Source organism: Oryza sativa, chromosome 11 (assembly GCF_034140825.1).
Source record: "Oryza sativa Japonica Group chromosome 11, ASM3414082v1".
In the NCBI taxonomy this organism is placed as follows: Eukaryota; Viridiplantae; Streptophyta; class Magnoliopsida; order Poales; family Poaceae; genus Oryza; species Oryza sativa.
In genome coordinates this window covers 24,849,815-24,866,359 of record NC_089045.1, presented here as the reverse complement: position 1 = coordinate 24,866,359, position 16,545 = coordinate 24,849,815, and the positions used below count along the sequence as shown (strand labels likewise).

General features: G+C 39.8%; 2 protein-coding genes and 1 non-coding gene across 5 annotated transcripts; all 3 read right to left on the bottom strand.

Annotated features, from left to right (window-relative positions):
* Positions 1 to 614: 614 nt before the first annotated feature.
* LOC9270543 (uncharacterized) lies at positions 615 to 4,381 on the bottom strand. 2 transcript variants are annotated; one of them, XR_010737392.1, is made up of 8 exons: positions 4,241 to 4,381; positions 3,955 to 4,164; positions 2,982 to 3,251; positions 2,772 to 2,901; positions 2,422 to 2,555; positions 1,777 to 2,331; positions 1,361 to 1,441; positions 868 to 922 (listed from the first exon to the last, which is right to left on the bottom strand). XR_010737392.1 is itself a non-coding variant. In XM_026021343.2 (7 exons), exons 1-7 carry the CDS (start codon positions 4,328 to 4,330, stop codon positions 836 to 838), a joined length of 1,002 nt encoding a protein of 333 aa, XP_025877128.1. In that variant the 5' UTR covers positions 4,331 to 4,381; the 3' UTR covers positions 615 to 835. The 2 variants fall into 2 exon arrangements, 1 of the variants encoding a protein (XP_025877128.1); XM_026021343.2 differs by lacking the exon at positions 1,777 to 2,331 and having other exon boundaries at positions 615 to 922.
* A 192-nt stretch (positions 4,382 to 4,573) lies between these two features.
* Positions 4,574 to 7,164, bottom strand: LOC112936894 (uncharacterized). 2 transcript variants are annotated; one of them, XM_026021342.2, is made up of 4 exons: positions 5,508 to 7,164; positions 5,297 to 5,404; positions 5,042 to 5,207; positions 4,574 to 4,691 (listed from the first exon to the last, which is right to left on the bottom strand). In XM_026021342.2, the coding sequence occupies exons 1-4, from the start codon at positions 7,074 to 7,076 to the stop codon at positions 4,681 to 4,683; spliced, it is 1,854 nt and encodes a 617-aa protein (XP_025877127.1). In that variant the 5' UTR covers positions 7,077 to 7,164; the 3' UTR covers positions 4,574 to 4,680. The 2 variants fall into 2 exon arrangements, with proteins under 2 accessions (XP_025877127.1, XP_025877126.1); XM_026021341.2 differs by lacking the exon at positions 4,574 to 4,691 and having other exon boundaries at positions 4,719 to 5,207.
* Positions 7,165 to 9,174: 2,010 nt separating this feature from the next.
* LOC107276341 (uncharacterized) lies at positions 9,175 to 10,706 on the bottom strand. Its single transcript, XR_010737880.1, has 3 exons — positions 10,577 to 10,706; positions 9,643 to 10,480; positions 9,175 to 9,539 (listed from the first exon to the last, which is right to left on the bottom strand). It is a non-coding gene; the product is annotated as an uncharacterized protein (transcript).
* Positions 10,707 to 16,545: the final 5,839 nt, after the last annotated feature.

The following is a 16,545-nucleotide window of genomic DNA, read 5'->3' as shown; positions in this document are numbered from 1 at the left end:
TAAAAAAAATTAATCAAATTTTAGCTATCTAAACATAGTATTCTAGATTTATAGCCATGAATTAATTTATTGTGTCTAGATTCGTAACCATGAGTTGATTTTTTTAGATAGTGTGTAGCACCCAGTCAGCAGAGCCAGCAGATCAGCAAACACGTGCCGAGCTGCCGAAGCCTTAGCCATACCCGGGCCGAAAGCTTCTCATGCTATTAAATTCCTTCGGCCCAGAATGGAAAAGCCCGGCCCAAAATATTCCTGAACACTGAAGATACAAGCAGACTAACAGCACTTTACTTTTTAGTGCACCGGCCGAAAGGTTGGTAAAACAACTCAATAGCAGGATCTATCAGTTTGTTCCTTTTGTTTTAAACAGAGGATTTGTAGGTTTCAAAAAGGGCCGTTTGAAATATACGATTTTGAACAGGAAATTTCTGCATTAGAATGTTTTCTACAGCAGAAAGTCTGTGACCCATGCACAAATCAAAGCAATAAAAACATGGACTAGGTCTTTACCTGCAAAGGCAAGGCAGAGATGCATTCAGATTGGACAGAGAAAATGGCTTTATCAGAAAATCGACAAGACTTTCAGAATTTAAAACCCACAAGACTTGAGCAACTGGTTAGATAATAATACCCTGGTAGCAAATGGTTTCAGCTCAATATCAGACGTTCCTTTACCATGACATGGCCGGAAAGAAAATGTTATCACGCATTTACAACAAAGGAGGTTGTGTATCAGAACAGTTTGCATCAAGATGGTGACATGTAACAACAAGCCAAATTTAACTCTGAAGTTATGTTATGACACGGTTCTTCCAGGCAAATTTGTCGATGATCTCTACTTGATGACCTCGAAGAATAGAACTTCAGGTTGGAGCGTGCAGTCTCTGAAGCGTTCAAGCAACTGCTCCCAAGAATCTTTTGTCTGTACAGAGTTAACAAGCTCAGAATCACAGAGAGGATATCAGAATCAAGAAGCCTCAGATGGTGTTTGGATCCAGGGACTTAACTTTAGTCTCTATATTTAGACACTAATTTAGAGTATTAAATATAGACTACTTACAAAACTAATTACATAAATGAAAACTAATTTGCGAGACAAATTTTTTAAACCTAATTAATCTATAATTAGAGAATGTTTACTGTAGCATTGTAGCATTATATAGGCTAATCATGGATTAATTAGGCTCAATAGATTCGTCTCGCGAATTAGTCCAAGATTATTGATGGGTTTTATTAATAGTCTATGTTTAATATTTATAATTAGTGTCCAAATATCCGATGTGATAGGGACTTAGTTTTAGTCACATCTAAACAGGGTCTCACTTTGCTGCTGCAGAGGCCAGGAGAGCAAGTTATCTACCTCAACAGTTTTGGCATCAGAGCTGAGCCACTTGTCCTGGTCGCGCGCAAAGCAGATGTAGCGCCCATCAGCATAGGAGATCTGCAGAGGTTTAAATAATAGGGAATAAATAACTTTGACATGTAAAAGCGTGATATATTTATCAGGCATGGTTATGTTGGTAAGTATAAGCAGGGCAGGTTAAGTAGCACCCAAAAAACCATGCAGAAGAGCTGAAGTAAAAATTAATAGACCAAGGGAATAACTTTATAATTTATTGAAACAAAAAAAAAAGAACAGTATGATGCAAAAGTTCTGCTCCACAACATATGATTTCTAATGGTGATAATTTAGAATTCAGACAAAAAGCGAAGGACAAATATATCAAGACAACTGGACAGTAACAGAGATAAAAAGAAGTCCAATAAAGATTTTACCCAGCCATGGTACTCCATTTTAATACTCAATCAATGAACATGCTGATAAAAAGTTCAGTGAGAGTGAAATCACTCGTGATATTCTTTGCAATTGCCAGTACTGCCTACACGGACTGCCAACTCTTGCTCAAATTCTTGTCTTCAAACTTTTCCAATTTTGGAGATCAGTAAGGTATAGAAAGAATAACTTCGCTGACAAGATGGACTCAAATATTTCCCAAAATCATCATGAGTATATGGCCAACTCAGATATGAACATTATGATTCATAGCTCGAATCCATTATCCACAGAAGCCTAGCCAATTTGGATCTAGTAAACACCAATTACTATAACTTCGGTTCACTTCATTCTAGCAAAAACCTTGTTTCAGACTAACACCATCTCTTTTAAGATAAGCATTACACGCAATGTCCTTGTGACCTCTCACACCTTACGAGTATATCCAAATAATTAAGATAATACCAGTCAAGGAACATAATGAGACAGAACTCTCAAGACAATGATATCAGCCAATACAATACAGCTCACTGGTTTTCACACTCGTTTTGCATTTCCTTAGCATGACAATCAAGGATAACATTATTTTTTCTGTTATATAATCAATTCAATTCATATACAAAAAAAAGGGTTTTATGCGCACATACCATTGAGGTCAGAGAATAGTTTGCTGAGGAGTGAACACCCTTGCAAAGAAGTTTAATATCAAGGGGATGTGCAATGCCAACCAGAACTTCAGATAGCTCAACCTGGTTTTCACAGCCACCAGACCAGTCTAAACCTGCAACATGTTGGTGAAAACAGAAAATGAAACAAACATTTTGATATTAACTTTATAACAAAAATTATGAATGGATAAAAAGCCTCTTAACCAGCATAGTACAAAATCATATCACACTTATTAATGTAGACCTCAGTATTTGAGATACCGATTCGGCAGGGGAATAGGACACTGAATAGTAAAGTGCAATCTACTATTGTAGACAAGAACCTTTACCTATTGTGAAGAAATGTGGTGTATTTGAAGGAAAAACATCAGTGTTTTTTGGACTTCCACAATGCTCGCAATTGGCCTCAAAGCATGACTGCTCATCATATAGAACCGGAAGCTCTGCAAAGGACTTGATCTGCAAAATGCTTCCAGTTACGATTTGCTAAGTTACTCTTGCATAATATATCCGCCTATAAAAAGTAAAATGTGACATACCTTTGTTGTTTGAGGTGAACCGGCATGAAGTTTATAGAAAACTGTAGTATGTTCCTTCTCATCGAAAGAATTCCCACACCTGCAGCTCATTTGGAGCTGAACCCCAAAAAGATTATGTGTTCGGCATATGCAATCTCTGCAGCTGACAGGGCTTACTAGACGTCCCTCAATATCATTGTTGAACTCAAAATGAAATGAAGTTCCTGACATATGCAGTCCTTGAAGAATCATTGCCACAGCCTCAGAAGCAATTAATTTTCCAGCCTGCAGCTGAAATTTATTCACCAGATTTACCCTTGTGAAGGCACAAAAATATGCATGAAAACTAAAATAAGACAGAAGCAGAATGAAGATGTTGGTAGTCTCCAATGGATTAGTTTGTCGCCTTACATGTTAATAAAAAAAAAATACAAACAACAAAAATATGACTAATAGAGCTTGCAAGCAAAAGAACAAGAGACTTGTGTGTATCTAAATTCCCTCATTCCAGTGCATAAGGAACAAAAAAAAGGAGAGATATAGCTCCTTCTGAGATGATTTTTTTTAAAAAAAAACGCATAATTGCATTTTAACGTTTGGGTGTTTCCTTCTGTGGAATGTAAAAAATGTCAGATACTGAAAACAAGTCTGGAAAGTAGGAATCGACAAAGGAAAATGCAACCAACCAAAGATAGCACTAAAAAAAATTCGGGCCCTGTTTTTATTTTTAGACTCAGTTTATATTTGCAGTGCATGGTTGACAAAATTGCACTTTGATCATTAATTAATTCCCACCAACATATTGCCAATATTCTTGTAAAAAAAATATTGCCAATAACTGCAAAATCATGGTCATATGAATGCAGACTTAATAGTCAGAAAAAAAAGAATATCATTTTTTTATCTGGAAAACATGGTCTCCTTATATGGGAGTAATAGTTATTGCTTGAACAAAATGACCACGGAAAGGAATACAATGGTCTTGCCCACATACCTTTTGAAACATGTTATCATTTGCAATTTTACAGAGACTGGCCTTCATGGAAGTCAGGAAAACAGCCACTCTATCATTTTCATTTTTCTCCCAAGCAGAGAAGATTTCATATAATTGGTCAGCGATACAGTGATCCTCATTGATACACAGGATCCATACAGACCGTTCCCTTAAAAAGTCAATTCTGAAGAACCTCAAATGCCACAATGACTGCAAATATTCGTAGGAAATTAGAACTCAGATGCTAGCACATGACCGAAAAAAGCTACATGCAAATTTTTACTACCTGTATGATCACATGCAAGATAATCAGGTCTTTGTCAGTGTTGTCTTTTTCGAGAACATAAATACTTTCGTCGCTGATGGTGCTTGCCATGTCCTCACCTGATTGGGCTTAAGTTACTGGATAATAATGAGATTATTATCCTAAGAATATATAATCACCATGTTGTGTAACTGAGTTGAAAAATGGGAGCAGAGTGTTTTGCTAGGACATGGATAGATTTTGTAATTATGAATAAATTAATTTGTTCACATTAAGAAATCAATCACACATTACTACGTTCACATTAACAAAAAAAAATTGCATGTGCAACCAATAATTGTAAGATTAATATATTCACATCAACCAAAAAAAAATTATAGGTACAACTAATAATTCAAAAAGCTTCGTCTGTTTTCAGGGATGAATAAAACAAGTGATAATTACCTTTTGGATAGGGAATGTTAAAGTTCTCCTGAAAACAAAGAATCTGTGATGTTAATACTACAAAATAAGTAATCACACATTTGCAAATAACTAGATTTTTTTTTAAAAAAAGTAAAATGTCGATGTGATGCTTAATGCTTTATTGCAGGTTATCAATAGAGTTCAAATACCTACTACAATATCACATTATGAAATTAAACTGAAGTGATTAATAGTATTTGTATTTGTATTTGAATGGAAGCCATGTAGTAGTTAGCAAGCATGCCTCAAGTAGATGCAGTACATATATAGTTTGACAACTGCATGAACAACAAGGCAACAAGCTCTGTATCAAAGAAAGACAGGTTGCATTGAAAGAGGAACCAAAATCCGAATAACCTGTTTTTGATGTATCAGCAGCGCTAGGGGCATCGCCAACTTTAGGAAATATTGCATCAATATCAGGAGTGTCATCGACATTAGGAAATAATGCATCAATATCAGCAGCATCAATACTCTTACTGGCAGCCTTTTCATCATTACTCATGGAAAGAAGTAATTGTTCCTGTAAATTGGTTTACAGATTTATAGATCAGTACAGAGTGAACAGACAGATAGCTAGACGTGAACAAGAACCTCCAGTTGTAAACATACCGATATGAAACATATTGCAAGGGGTGTGATGACTACACGGTAATCCAGAACAGAGATTTCAAGGAAGTCATTCCACATGTCCTGGATCTCAGCACAAGCCTCATTAAACTGCAACAGTGTTTAGTCCAATCAAGATGAATATCAGTATGGGAGTGAATCTAACAAAGGAAAATGTTGAAACAAGGCCATGAAAAACGGAAGATTATCAAACCTCACTGCTTGAAATATCTGTGGGGACATTCTTCAGCTTTGGCTTCATCATCTCAAGGATTTCAATTCCTTCTTTGCATTTAGTCTCTCGCAGTTCAGAAAATTGCTTGTGCTCAACTGTGCCAGTTGCCCGAAGAAACAAGTATTTGAAAATATGATCCATCCTTTCGAAACGCAGGACATAATTCTCCTCTGAATCTTGACAGACAGCTACGTCGTCCAAGAAATAGTCGCCCTCAGATGAATCTACCGATTTTGGATCCAAAATCGACAGCAGCTTCAGCCACACACCCCCTTCCGGGTGCTTGTTGCGCATGTGTTGCAAGAGCGAATCGGTGTCCGGGATCTTCTTGCCAACACAATAGGGGCAAATCCAAAACCTCCACGACCTGTTCTTCCTGACAAAGCTGAGTGCATCAGATATGGTCTTTGCGCCCTCGTGCGTGTCATCATAGTTCTTGGCATAGTGTTGATGCATCGAATTGAATCCCGCAAACCGAAATCTGTCCTGCTTCTCCCTTGGCAACGAGGACCAGTAATCTTTGGTCGCCAAGACAATCTTCTGGAATAAACGACCGAGCTCTACACGGACAGCGGATTGCCTATCTTCAGAGTTCTCTCCGGGGACAGATCCAGGGGGGACATCCTCGTCGGCGGGATCAGCTGCTCCGACCATGTGCAACCCACGGCTGCACTCGCCTTCCGCGGAGACGTACGAGCCCAAGAGGAAGACGAGCTTGGCGCGGAATGCGGCGAGGACGAGCGAGGTGTCGAACCGCAGCGCCTCTCCGTTGAGCTCGCCGAGGAGGCGGTCCAGGAAGGGGCGCTTGTCGATGCCCGGGGCGAGGCCGCGCGCGAATTCCACGTCGACGTGCGCGTGGGCGAAGAGCGCGCGCGCCGAGTAGGGGTAGCGCGCGGCGAGCGCCTTCGCCGGCTTGACCGCCTTGGCGGCGCCCTCGCGCTCGGCGACGTCGAGCACGCCGCGGACGGCGCGGGGGATGACCTTGGCGATGACGAAGGCCATGATCAGGTTGTAGCGCTCGATGGCGGCCGCCCTCGCGTTCGCGATCCTGTCCTTGGGGGTGGCGCCGTCGTCGTCGTCGAGGTCGTAGGCGACGTTGTTGTCGGCGGGGTCGGTGGGGTAGTCGATGGTCACGGCGCGGCGGATGTCGAGGTCCGCGTCGTCGTCGTCGAGGCACGCGAACCGCACCGTCGCAAGGCTGGTGGCGATCTCGACGCAGTTGGGGGCGAGGCGCGCGGCACGGATGTAGAAGTCGCGGGCCGGGTGGAGGTGCTTCCCCGCGGCGGAGGGCTGCTGGCCGGAGGCGCCGTCGACGGCGCGGTTGGTGGCGTCGTGGTGGAGGACCGCGGCGAGGTGGGCGGCGACGGCGGAGCCCGGGTGCCCCGCCGCGAGCTCCTCGGCGCGCGCGATCGCCTCGTCGTGGCGCCCCTCCTCGCGGTACATCCGCAGCGCCGCCACGGCCTCCCTGCGCAGGGCCCTCTCCGCCTCGAGCCGCCGCCGCTCCAGCTCCGCGGCCTCCTTCCGCTGAGCCCTGCTGCCTCTGCCCATCGCGCGCGAGGTGTTCGTACAAATGCGGCGGCGGCGGCGGCGGCGGCGATGACGGCGAAGGATTGATGGGAAAGCGCGGCGTGGTTCTGGGGTTTCGCGAGGCGAGAGGAGGGTATTTATAATAGCTTCTAGAATCTAGAAGGAGGAAACGAATCGGGAGGGGATGATCTCTCGGAGAGATTCTAGCTAGCTAACTGGGATAACGAACGGAATAGCTTTAGATACGATGACGTCAAAATAAACGAACGGAGTAGTGTTTATCTATTGGATAATTGCTGATTTGATCCTTTGGAAGTCTTCTAACTATTAATCTGATCTCTTTTTCTAAGTTTGTTTATTTTACCTCGTTTTTTTAAATTGAAGTTGTCGTTTTACCATGTTTCTACTTAACCATTAGGGTTTCACTTCATCTTGACTAAAATAATGAAAATACCCCTAAGCACGGCGGGCGGCGGCACTGCTCCTTCTCGCTCCAAACAGAGAGGACGGTGGCGCGGTCGAAGGTTGCGGGGTGATGGTGCTTTTCTTCTTTGATCCGAACGAGGAGGAAGATGACGATGGGCGGCGGTGCGGTGCTCACCGATGTGGCCGTGGGAAGTCGGCCGCCAGGCTATCCACCGCAATCTGGATCAAACAAACAAAATCTTTAAGAAGGGATAATTAATACAGGGTCAAATAAGTAAGGACAGAAACATCATCTTTTTTTTTCTAAGTTAGCACAGTTATATTGACTTCACAAAAGAGAGTCAGACATGATCTTCGGTTTTGAAAATAAGGGTCAAATAAGCAAACCTAAAAAGTAAAGTTAAATTGGTAGTTAGGTTTCAAAATAGGATCAAAATCGCAATTGCCCCTTATCTATTTTATCCAAAAATTCAACAAATTTGGCTAACAATTGATTTGCTGAAGATACGGAGGACGCATTTATCTATTGATCATCCAAAATTCAACAAATTTGGCTAACAACTGAGTTGCTGAAGATACGAAGGACGTGAAATGAACGTCCATCCAGCGTTTATCTGTTCATCCAAAATTTTGTATGAATTTGGGTGAAAATTCTGAAGTTCGTTGGGTGTAGCTCAATTCTAAGAATTTGCATCATTCTCATCGCACATTTGATGTCAGTACGGAAGGGAATTCTCAATGTAGAGATAGCACCAAGATGGTGAACATATAACAACTGTTTCTTTGCATGAATGCCAAAATTAACTGCAAGTTGCAAACCAATAAGGTAACATCAAATTTGAAACTAAAATGATCGAAATGGTAGTGTACAACTGAAGATGACGACTTCAGGTTTGACGCTGCCAGGAATATCTTAACTACCAGAAAATAAAAAGAAAAATAATATCTTTGTTTCATATTATAAGTCGCTTTGAACTTTTTCCTAGTCAAAATTCCTTATATTAGACCAAATTTATAGAAAACTTAGCAACATCTACAACACCAAATTAGTTTCATTTATCACACAAGTAATCTCTTCTCAAGGACAAAAGAGTAGATCCGGACCTCCGTTAAACTATCAACAGAAATCATATCTCCTCAACTCCCATCACCATCCTTGTCCCAGCCCGACGAGGGATGTTAGAAGCAGCGGAATAGGAGGGATTGGGAGCCCTCGCACGTCCCTACAAGTAGAGATCGTAAAACTCAGGGAAGGGAACTCTAAATTTTTAGCAGCAGATGAGGAAATATGTTGGAGCTGATTTTTAGCCCAAATTCCCAAAAATCTTGGATTGGGAACAATTTATCCAATCCATTGGCGATGCTCAGTCCTGCCTCCTGAGCACTTGCGCGCTGTTTGTGGACATCCTTTTTTCTTGTGCGAAACAAAAAAAATGTGTATTGCATTTGTGTATTGTATTATTCAACATTAAATATGTTTTGATAATGTTTATTTTGTGTTGAAAATATTGCTATATATTTCTATAAATTTGGTCAAACATAAAAAAAAAGTTAAAGCATCTTAAAATATGAGATAGAGAGTACAGATATGACATACTGGTTAACTAATAGCCTGATATCAAACAGGACTTCTACTCGTGACGGTTGAAAGGAAATGGTATCATTCATCAGTCATCACAGTATAACTAATAGCCTGATATCAAACATGACTTCTACTCGTGACGGTTGAAAGGAAATGGTATCATTCATCACAATACAATGTGGACTGATCGTACAAGTTGATCAGAATTCATAAGATCTCCACCAAATCCATAAAAACGCTGCGTTTCAAACTAAAGGCCTTTCCTGATGTAGAGATAGCAGCAGGATAGCGAGTCGGTGACATGCAGCAACAACTATTTCCTTGCAAGAATGCCAGAATTAAGATACAAACACAATGTTGCGAAAGGGTTGTTCCAGGCACTCGTATATCTACTTGATGACCTCGAAAAAGAGAACTTCAGGTTGGAGCCTGCAGACACTGAAGCGTTCAAGCAACAGCTCCCAGGAATCTGCTGCCTGTATAGAGTTTAACCGCTCAGAATAACAGAGAGAAGATCAGAATCAAGAAGCATACATACATACATGATGCGCTGCACAGGCCAAGAAGTTAGTTACCCACCTCAACATTCTCAGCATCACAGATGAGCCACTTGTCCTGATTGCGAGCAAAGCAGACGTAGCGCCCATCAGCATAGGAGATCTGCAGAGTTTTTGGTTGGCAGGGAGTTAATAAGCTGGGGGTATAGAAAACTAATATACTGCATTTGCTAGACACTGTTGTGTTGTTAAGCATAAGCAACTGACAAACCTTGCAAAAGGCCAAAGAAGTAGAACTCGTTGCAAGAGAATAATAAATTTATTGAATAGAAAACAAAACCAATGTAAGTTCTGTACCACTGATTGTGATTTCTGATGGTGACATTTTGGTATCGAGATATAAACCAAAGGATGAATATAAATAACTGGGAGTAACAGAGATTGAAACAAGCCCATTAAAGATCACCCTGCCATATTACTCCATTTCAATTCTCAATCAATGAAACATGCTGACAGCCTGACAAAACATTCAGTGAGATTGTGAAATTACACAAGATGTTAGTTGTTGGCTTGTTGCTGCCAGTTCTGCATACAAAACTCTTGATAAAATTCTTTGTTTTGAAGCATTCCAAATGCTGGAGATCAGTAAGGTTTCTGCAGAATAACATTCGCCAACAAAACCATTGAAATATTCACCAAAATACTATATGGCCAACTCAGATGGATCATAGCTTCAACCCATTATCCACTATATTGGTCCGTTTAGTTCTAGTAAAACCTTGATTCCCTGTGACTTCCCTCGCCTTGAGTATAATATGTGGTGATGATATTAAGATACAATACGAGTCAAGAAACACAATTGACAACAGATATCAACCAATACCAAGTAGCTCATTGCTTTTTCCCTCCTTTTTGGATTCCTTAAAATGACAATTGACAATCAAGGATAACATTATTTTTTCTGTTATATAACAATGTAATTCATAAAGAAAAGAAAAGGTTCTGAGTGCTCATACCATTGAGGCCAGAGAATAGTTTGCTGAGAAGCGAACACCCTTGCAGAGAAGTTTAATGTCAAGGGGATGTGCAATGCCAACCAGAAGTTCAGATAGCCGACCCTGGTCTTCACTGCCACCAAACCAGTCTAAACCTACAATAAAATGCCAAACACAGGGAACAAAACAAGCAGCTTGACGTTAACTTTACAGTACAGAAAAAAAATATCAATGGATCAAAAGCCTCTTAACCAGCATAATACCGAGCTATATCACACCTAACAATGTAGAGACTTCAGTTTTGTCGGATTCTAGAAGTTAGCCTTCAAGTTTCAATTTCTGTTTTAGTTACAAGTGGTCGTGATGCATGTCTCCTACATAATTTTATGTTTACGCAGGAAAAAGGGACACCAAATGTAAAATTCCAATAGTATTTTCTGTTTAGGCAGGAAAAGGGGGCATCAAATGTTAAATTGCAATTTACTATTGCAGACAAGAACCTCTACCTATAGTAAAGAAATGCGGCGTGTTAAACGGAGAAACATCAACTTTCTTCGAACTTCCACAATACTCGCAATTGTCCTCAAAGCATAACTGCTGATCATATAGAACAGGAAGGTCTGCAAAGGAATTGATCTGCAAAAGGTTGGCAATCACTATTTGTAGGATACTTTGGCAAATATATCCACCTATGATGAAGAGTTAGCTATACAGGATATCTAATTAATGTGACACACCTTTGTTGTTTGAGGTGAACCAGCATCAAGTCTATATACAATTGTGGTATGTTCTTTCTCACTAAAAGACTTCCCACATCTGCAGCTCATTCGCACATGGAACATAATTCCAAACAGATTATGTGTTCGGCATATGCAATCTCGGCAGCTGATAGGACTTACTACACGCCCCTCAATCTCACTGTTGAAACAAAAATGCAAAGAAGCTTCCGATATATGCAGCCCTTGAAAAACTGTTGCCACAACCTCAGATGCAATTCTTTTTCCAGATTGGAGCTGAAATTGATCAACAAGATTTAGCCTTGTGAAGGCAGAAAAATATGCATGAAGAGTAAAATAATACTGAAGCAGAAAATGAGACTCGCATGTCTAAAATAAGTCTCCGTGGAAATCGTTTTGACACTTTACATGTTATATCAGAAAAAAAAATAATAGGGCTTGCCGAATAAAATGGTACTCGTGTGTCCAAATTCACCAACTGTAGTCATATGGAACAAGAGATAACAAATATTGATCCTTCAGATATTTTTTTTGTAAAAAAATGTCACATACTGAAAACAACATGAATGCTCCATAATCTCCATAATTTAAGGAATCAGAAAATGCAATCAATCGAAGGTAGCGCCAACAGAAAACAAAATTATAGACTCAGCTTTTGTATGGTACAACAAAAAATTAGTATCTATAATTATTTTTATAGTGCATTTTGTAAACCTAAATTTTTAGACCCTACATTTATTTTTGTAAAGCATGATCTGCAAATTGGCATTTTACCATTAGTTCCATTAATAATATATTGCCAATAAGTGCAATGTACGCTGATTTAATTCTCGGAAAAAATAATTGTTTGAATCTAGGAAAACATCGTCCTGGCTGAAAAAAAAATCTAGGAAAACATGGTATCCTTATATTAAGGCAATGCAGGGATTGATAATTATTGCTTGAACAAATGACCATGTGAAGGAATACGGTATGTTGTTAACCTCCATACCTTCTGAAACATGTTATCATTTGCAATTTTACAGAGACTGGACTTCACAGAAGCTAGCAAAACAGCCACTCTGTCGTGTTCATTTTTCTCCCAAGCAGAGAAGATTCCATAGATTAGGTCAGCAATGCAGCAGTTCCCACTGATATTCAGGATCCATGCAGGTTTTCCCATTAAAAACTCATCTCTCAAGTACCTCAAATTCCACAATGACTGGATATTCCATAGGAAATCGGAACTCAGAAGTAGTCATGCATAGAAATCAGAACTCAGAGGCTAGCACAAGACAAAACAAATATCTGCATGCAAGGTTTTACTACCTGTATGATTGGATGAAGGATAAACAGGTCTTTGTCGGTTATTTCTTTGTTAACATCAACATTTTCATTGCCGGTGGTGCTTGACATTTCCTCAGTTGATTTGCTATCAGTTTCTGGGTAATTATCCATAAAAACATACAATAACCACATTAAATAACAAAAATTGAAAAATGGCGAACAGATTGTGTTGCTAGGGCATGGATAGATTTTGTAATTATGAAGAGATTATTACGTTCACAATAATAGATAAAATGATAAATCACAGATCACTGCATTCACATTAACAAAATTACAGATATAACTAATAATTGTGAGCTTAGTATGTTCATAATAATCACATTTACAAGGAAATCACAGATACAACTAATAGTTACAGGATATTTATCTGTTTTTTTTTCAGAAATGATTAGACATGCAATAATTACCTTTTGGATAGGGAATGTTAAAGTTCTCCTGAAAACAAAGCAACTCTGTAATGTTAATACTACCAAATATATCCACACATATGCAAATAACCAGAACTTTTTTTAATAAACTGTAAATGTGCTGGTTCATTCCAGGTTATTAATGAAGAGTTAAAATACTGCATTCGCACAAACAAATATACTACATTCTCACACTGTGAAATTAAATTAAAGTGCTGGTTTTCTATATTTGAATGGAAGTCATGTGGGCTGAATTTTTCTTTAGTACTACTTAGAAAGTGTTCCTGCGGTAGATGCTGTAACAAAGACATTGGTTGTATTGAAAGAGTATCGAGAATTCGAGTAACCTATTCCTATTGTTGATGTATGATGTCAACTGAGATTACTGAAAAACAATGCAATGGCATCATAGAATTATTAGCCAATTGTCAGGATCTGTTTTGTGCCAACTTGTTGCGCTAAGTTTTGCGGCATCAACATGTTGTGTGAAAGCCATTATATGGGGTATGGATTAAATCCATATTGTAATAATAGGAAAGAAAGTTATTACCTACTCCCTCCGTTTCACAATGTAAGTCATTCTAGCATTTCCCACATTCATATTGACGTTAATGAATATAGACATATATATCTATTTAGATTCATTAACACCAATATGAATATGGGAAATACTAGAATGACTTACATTGTGAAACGGAGGGAAGTATTTGATAGCGTACTCATCACACAATCTAAGACAAAATGGTTATGGGCTTATGGCTTAGAGTCTGAAACGACAGCTTTATATAGTTATTTAAATATTTAAGAAGGAATGATACAATTTGTTTGTACAGGATTATGCCATCAAAATGATAATGTTTGAGGAGTTATTATCATAATAATTAAATAAACATGGCACTATTTGTTGAGGGAGCATGGACAGCAGAGTACAAATACTAGAAAACTAGTCTCAGAATATACTTTCAGAATATAAGTCATGCATCCATGTTCTCATCAAAATTATACTTTTACAGCAATTTTACTTTTCCTAGTGGTATTATCTACTAAGTGGAAAGAAGTGCTTATTGAGCTGGATAGGTAATTCAGACTATCAATGTAATTACGGCGCTGTGTGCAGGGGAAAAAGTCACCTTCTAGTTGTAAATTCTGTTCCATATTAGCCAGTATTTCAGCTATCTCCATCTCGATTCCTTCCACATCCATTGGTGTATCAACCTTGGCCCCAGAACTGCCATTTTCAACACAAACCTCACTGCACACATAGTAAAAGATTAAAAATTGTGAGGGGTCATCTTTACAGTTGAAAAATAAAAGGTGTTCAAGTCATCAAATTACTTGCATTTCCTAGAGTCTATATCAAATAAAAATTCTAATAACTACACACCTAATCTCAAAGCTACTATTTTAAAATTCTAGTTACTTACACTTACCATTTTTCCCCTCATTCATCTATTGTTATTTTTTTGCAGACAAATAGAAATTGCTTTTAATTCATTATATTTTTTGAACTCCACATTGTCACACATTATCAAAGATGAGAAGTACTGAATACAGTGCTGTTCTGTGTAAACATTGCCATAAATTTTAAAAAATGGAATACTTTGTTTTCTACACTATTAATTCCATATATTTCCCAATGAGAAAAATAACCAGTCATTCCATATAGTACCAGGTTATTTCACATACAAATGGAAGTATTTTGTCAAAGCATCATTAATGAAACACATGGAAACAAACAGTACGTTAAATATGATTCACGAAAAAAAAGTAGAGTGCAAATATAACCTTATAAAAATATTTCAGACAATGATAAGAGTACCACTGCATTTAATACCTTTCTTGGTGATCTTTGCCAGATTTAAGTGTCTCATTTGAGAATGAAGTCTGTTAAGCAATTTTAATGTGTTACTGTCAGCTTCAGATAGATAAATTAACAAAAAATATATGTTATTTCACTGAAATTTGACAGAAATGCTTGTAGCAAAAATAACCTTCAGATTCTGTTGGCTTGCTGTACCCATTTTGTTTGCATCGGAGGGATTGGAGTCATGTCCTACAGAAACATTCCTGCAACGGGCACTAGGAGCATCATCAAATATAGGATCAATTTTGGAAGCACTAATATGGCCAACAATATTTGGATCTCCAGCCATGCGTTTCTTTAATTTCCCCTGCAAAGATGGTTATCAGTGAGCAAACAATATGAACAAGCAGCTGAATAACAAAGACAAAAAAGGAGTTCCTGATGTAACACACCCATACGAACGATCTCACAAGTGGAAATATGACGCCACGATAATCCAAAACAGATACTTTGAGGAACTTAAGCCACATATTTTGTATTCCGACTCGAGCCTCGTCAAACTGAAATGCAAAGGCAAGTGAATTCTCAGTCCGGTAAACATAATTGTAAGCACAAAAATGCACACAAAGTACAAATGCTAAACTTAAAATCATGCCATATCATCATGTGACTGTAACTAGTAACAGACCTGAGAGCTAGATGTATCTGTAGGCAAAGTCCCCAACCTTTTCTTGATTCCCTCAAGGATCTCAGCCCCTTCTCTGCATTTCTCTGTACGCATTTCCACCAAATCTGGTTCTGTTCCACCAGCTGTCAGACGAATCAAGGAATCGAACATATCGTTTATCTTTATTAAACGGAAGATGTCATGCTTCTCTGAATCTTGACCAAAAGTTATCCATTCCAAGGAACAGTCCCCCACTGATGTATTTTCAGATAGTTTTGAACCCAAAACTGATTGGAGCTTTCTCCAGTGCCCCTCTGGGTGCTTGTTGCACAGGTGTCCCCAGAGTGAAGAAGTGTCCACAAACTTCCGGCCATCACAGCGACTCGACAGAGGGCAAATCAAGAAACTCCATGAATTGTTGCCCTTGAAAAAGCGCACTGCATCCGTTATGGTCTTTGCAGACGACATGTCAGTTCTATTGCATAGTTGAATCAATGGCTTGACCCTCACTGATATCAAGCTATCCTCATCCTCGCTTGTTAGAGTGCGCCAGTAAATTGCAGCCGAGAATATGATCTTCTTGATCAGTGTACGAAGCTGATTCCTGACAAAACACACTCTGGCATCATAATCTGCTCCACTGACAGATCCTGGAGGCAAGTCATCCACCACCGGGTCGAAAGGGCTCTCGATGGCAAGCGCCCTGTGGCACTCGCATTCGGCATCGTCGTACTGATCCAGGACGAACATGAGCTTGGCGCGGAACAGGGCGATCACGAGCGATCGCTGGAACTCATACGCGGTGTCCTGGACCATGTCGAGGGTGCGGCGCAGGAATCGCCTCTTGTCGATGGCCGGGTCCAAGCCACGGACGCGCTCCAGGTCGACGTGCGCGCGGAGGAGGTGGGCGCGCGGCGCGAACGGGTAGGTCGTGGCGAGATGCTTCGCTCGCGCGCGCGCTCTGGCGGCGGCGTCCCCGCCGAGCTTGATGCCGTCGAGCACTCGCAAGGACTCCGCCGGGATGAACCGTGCGCAGATCAGCTCGGCGA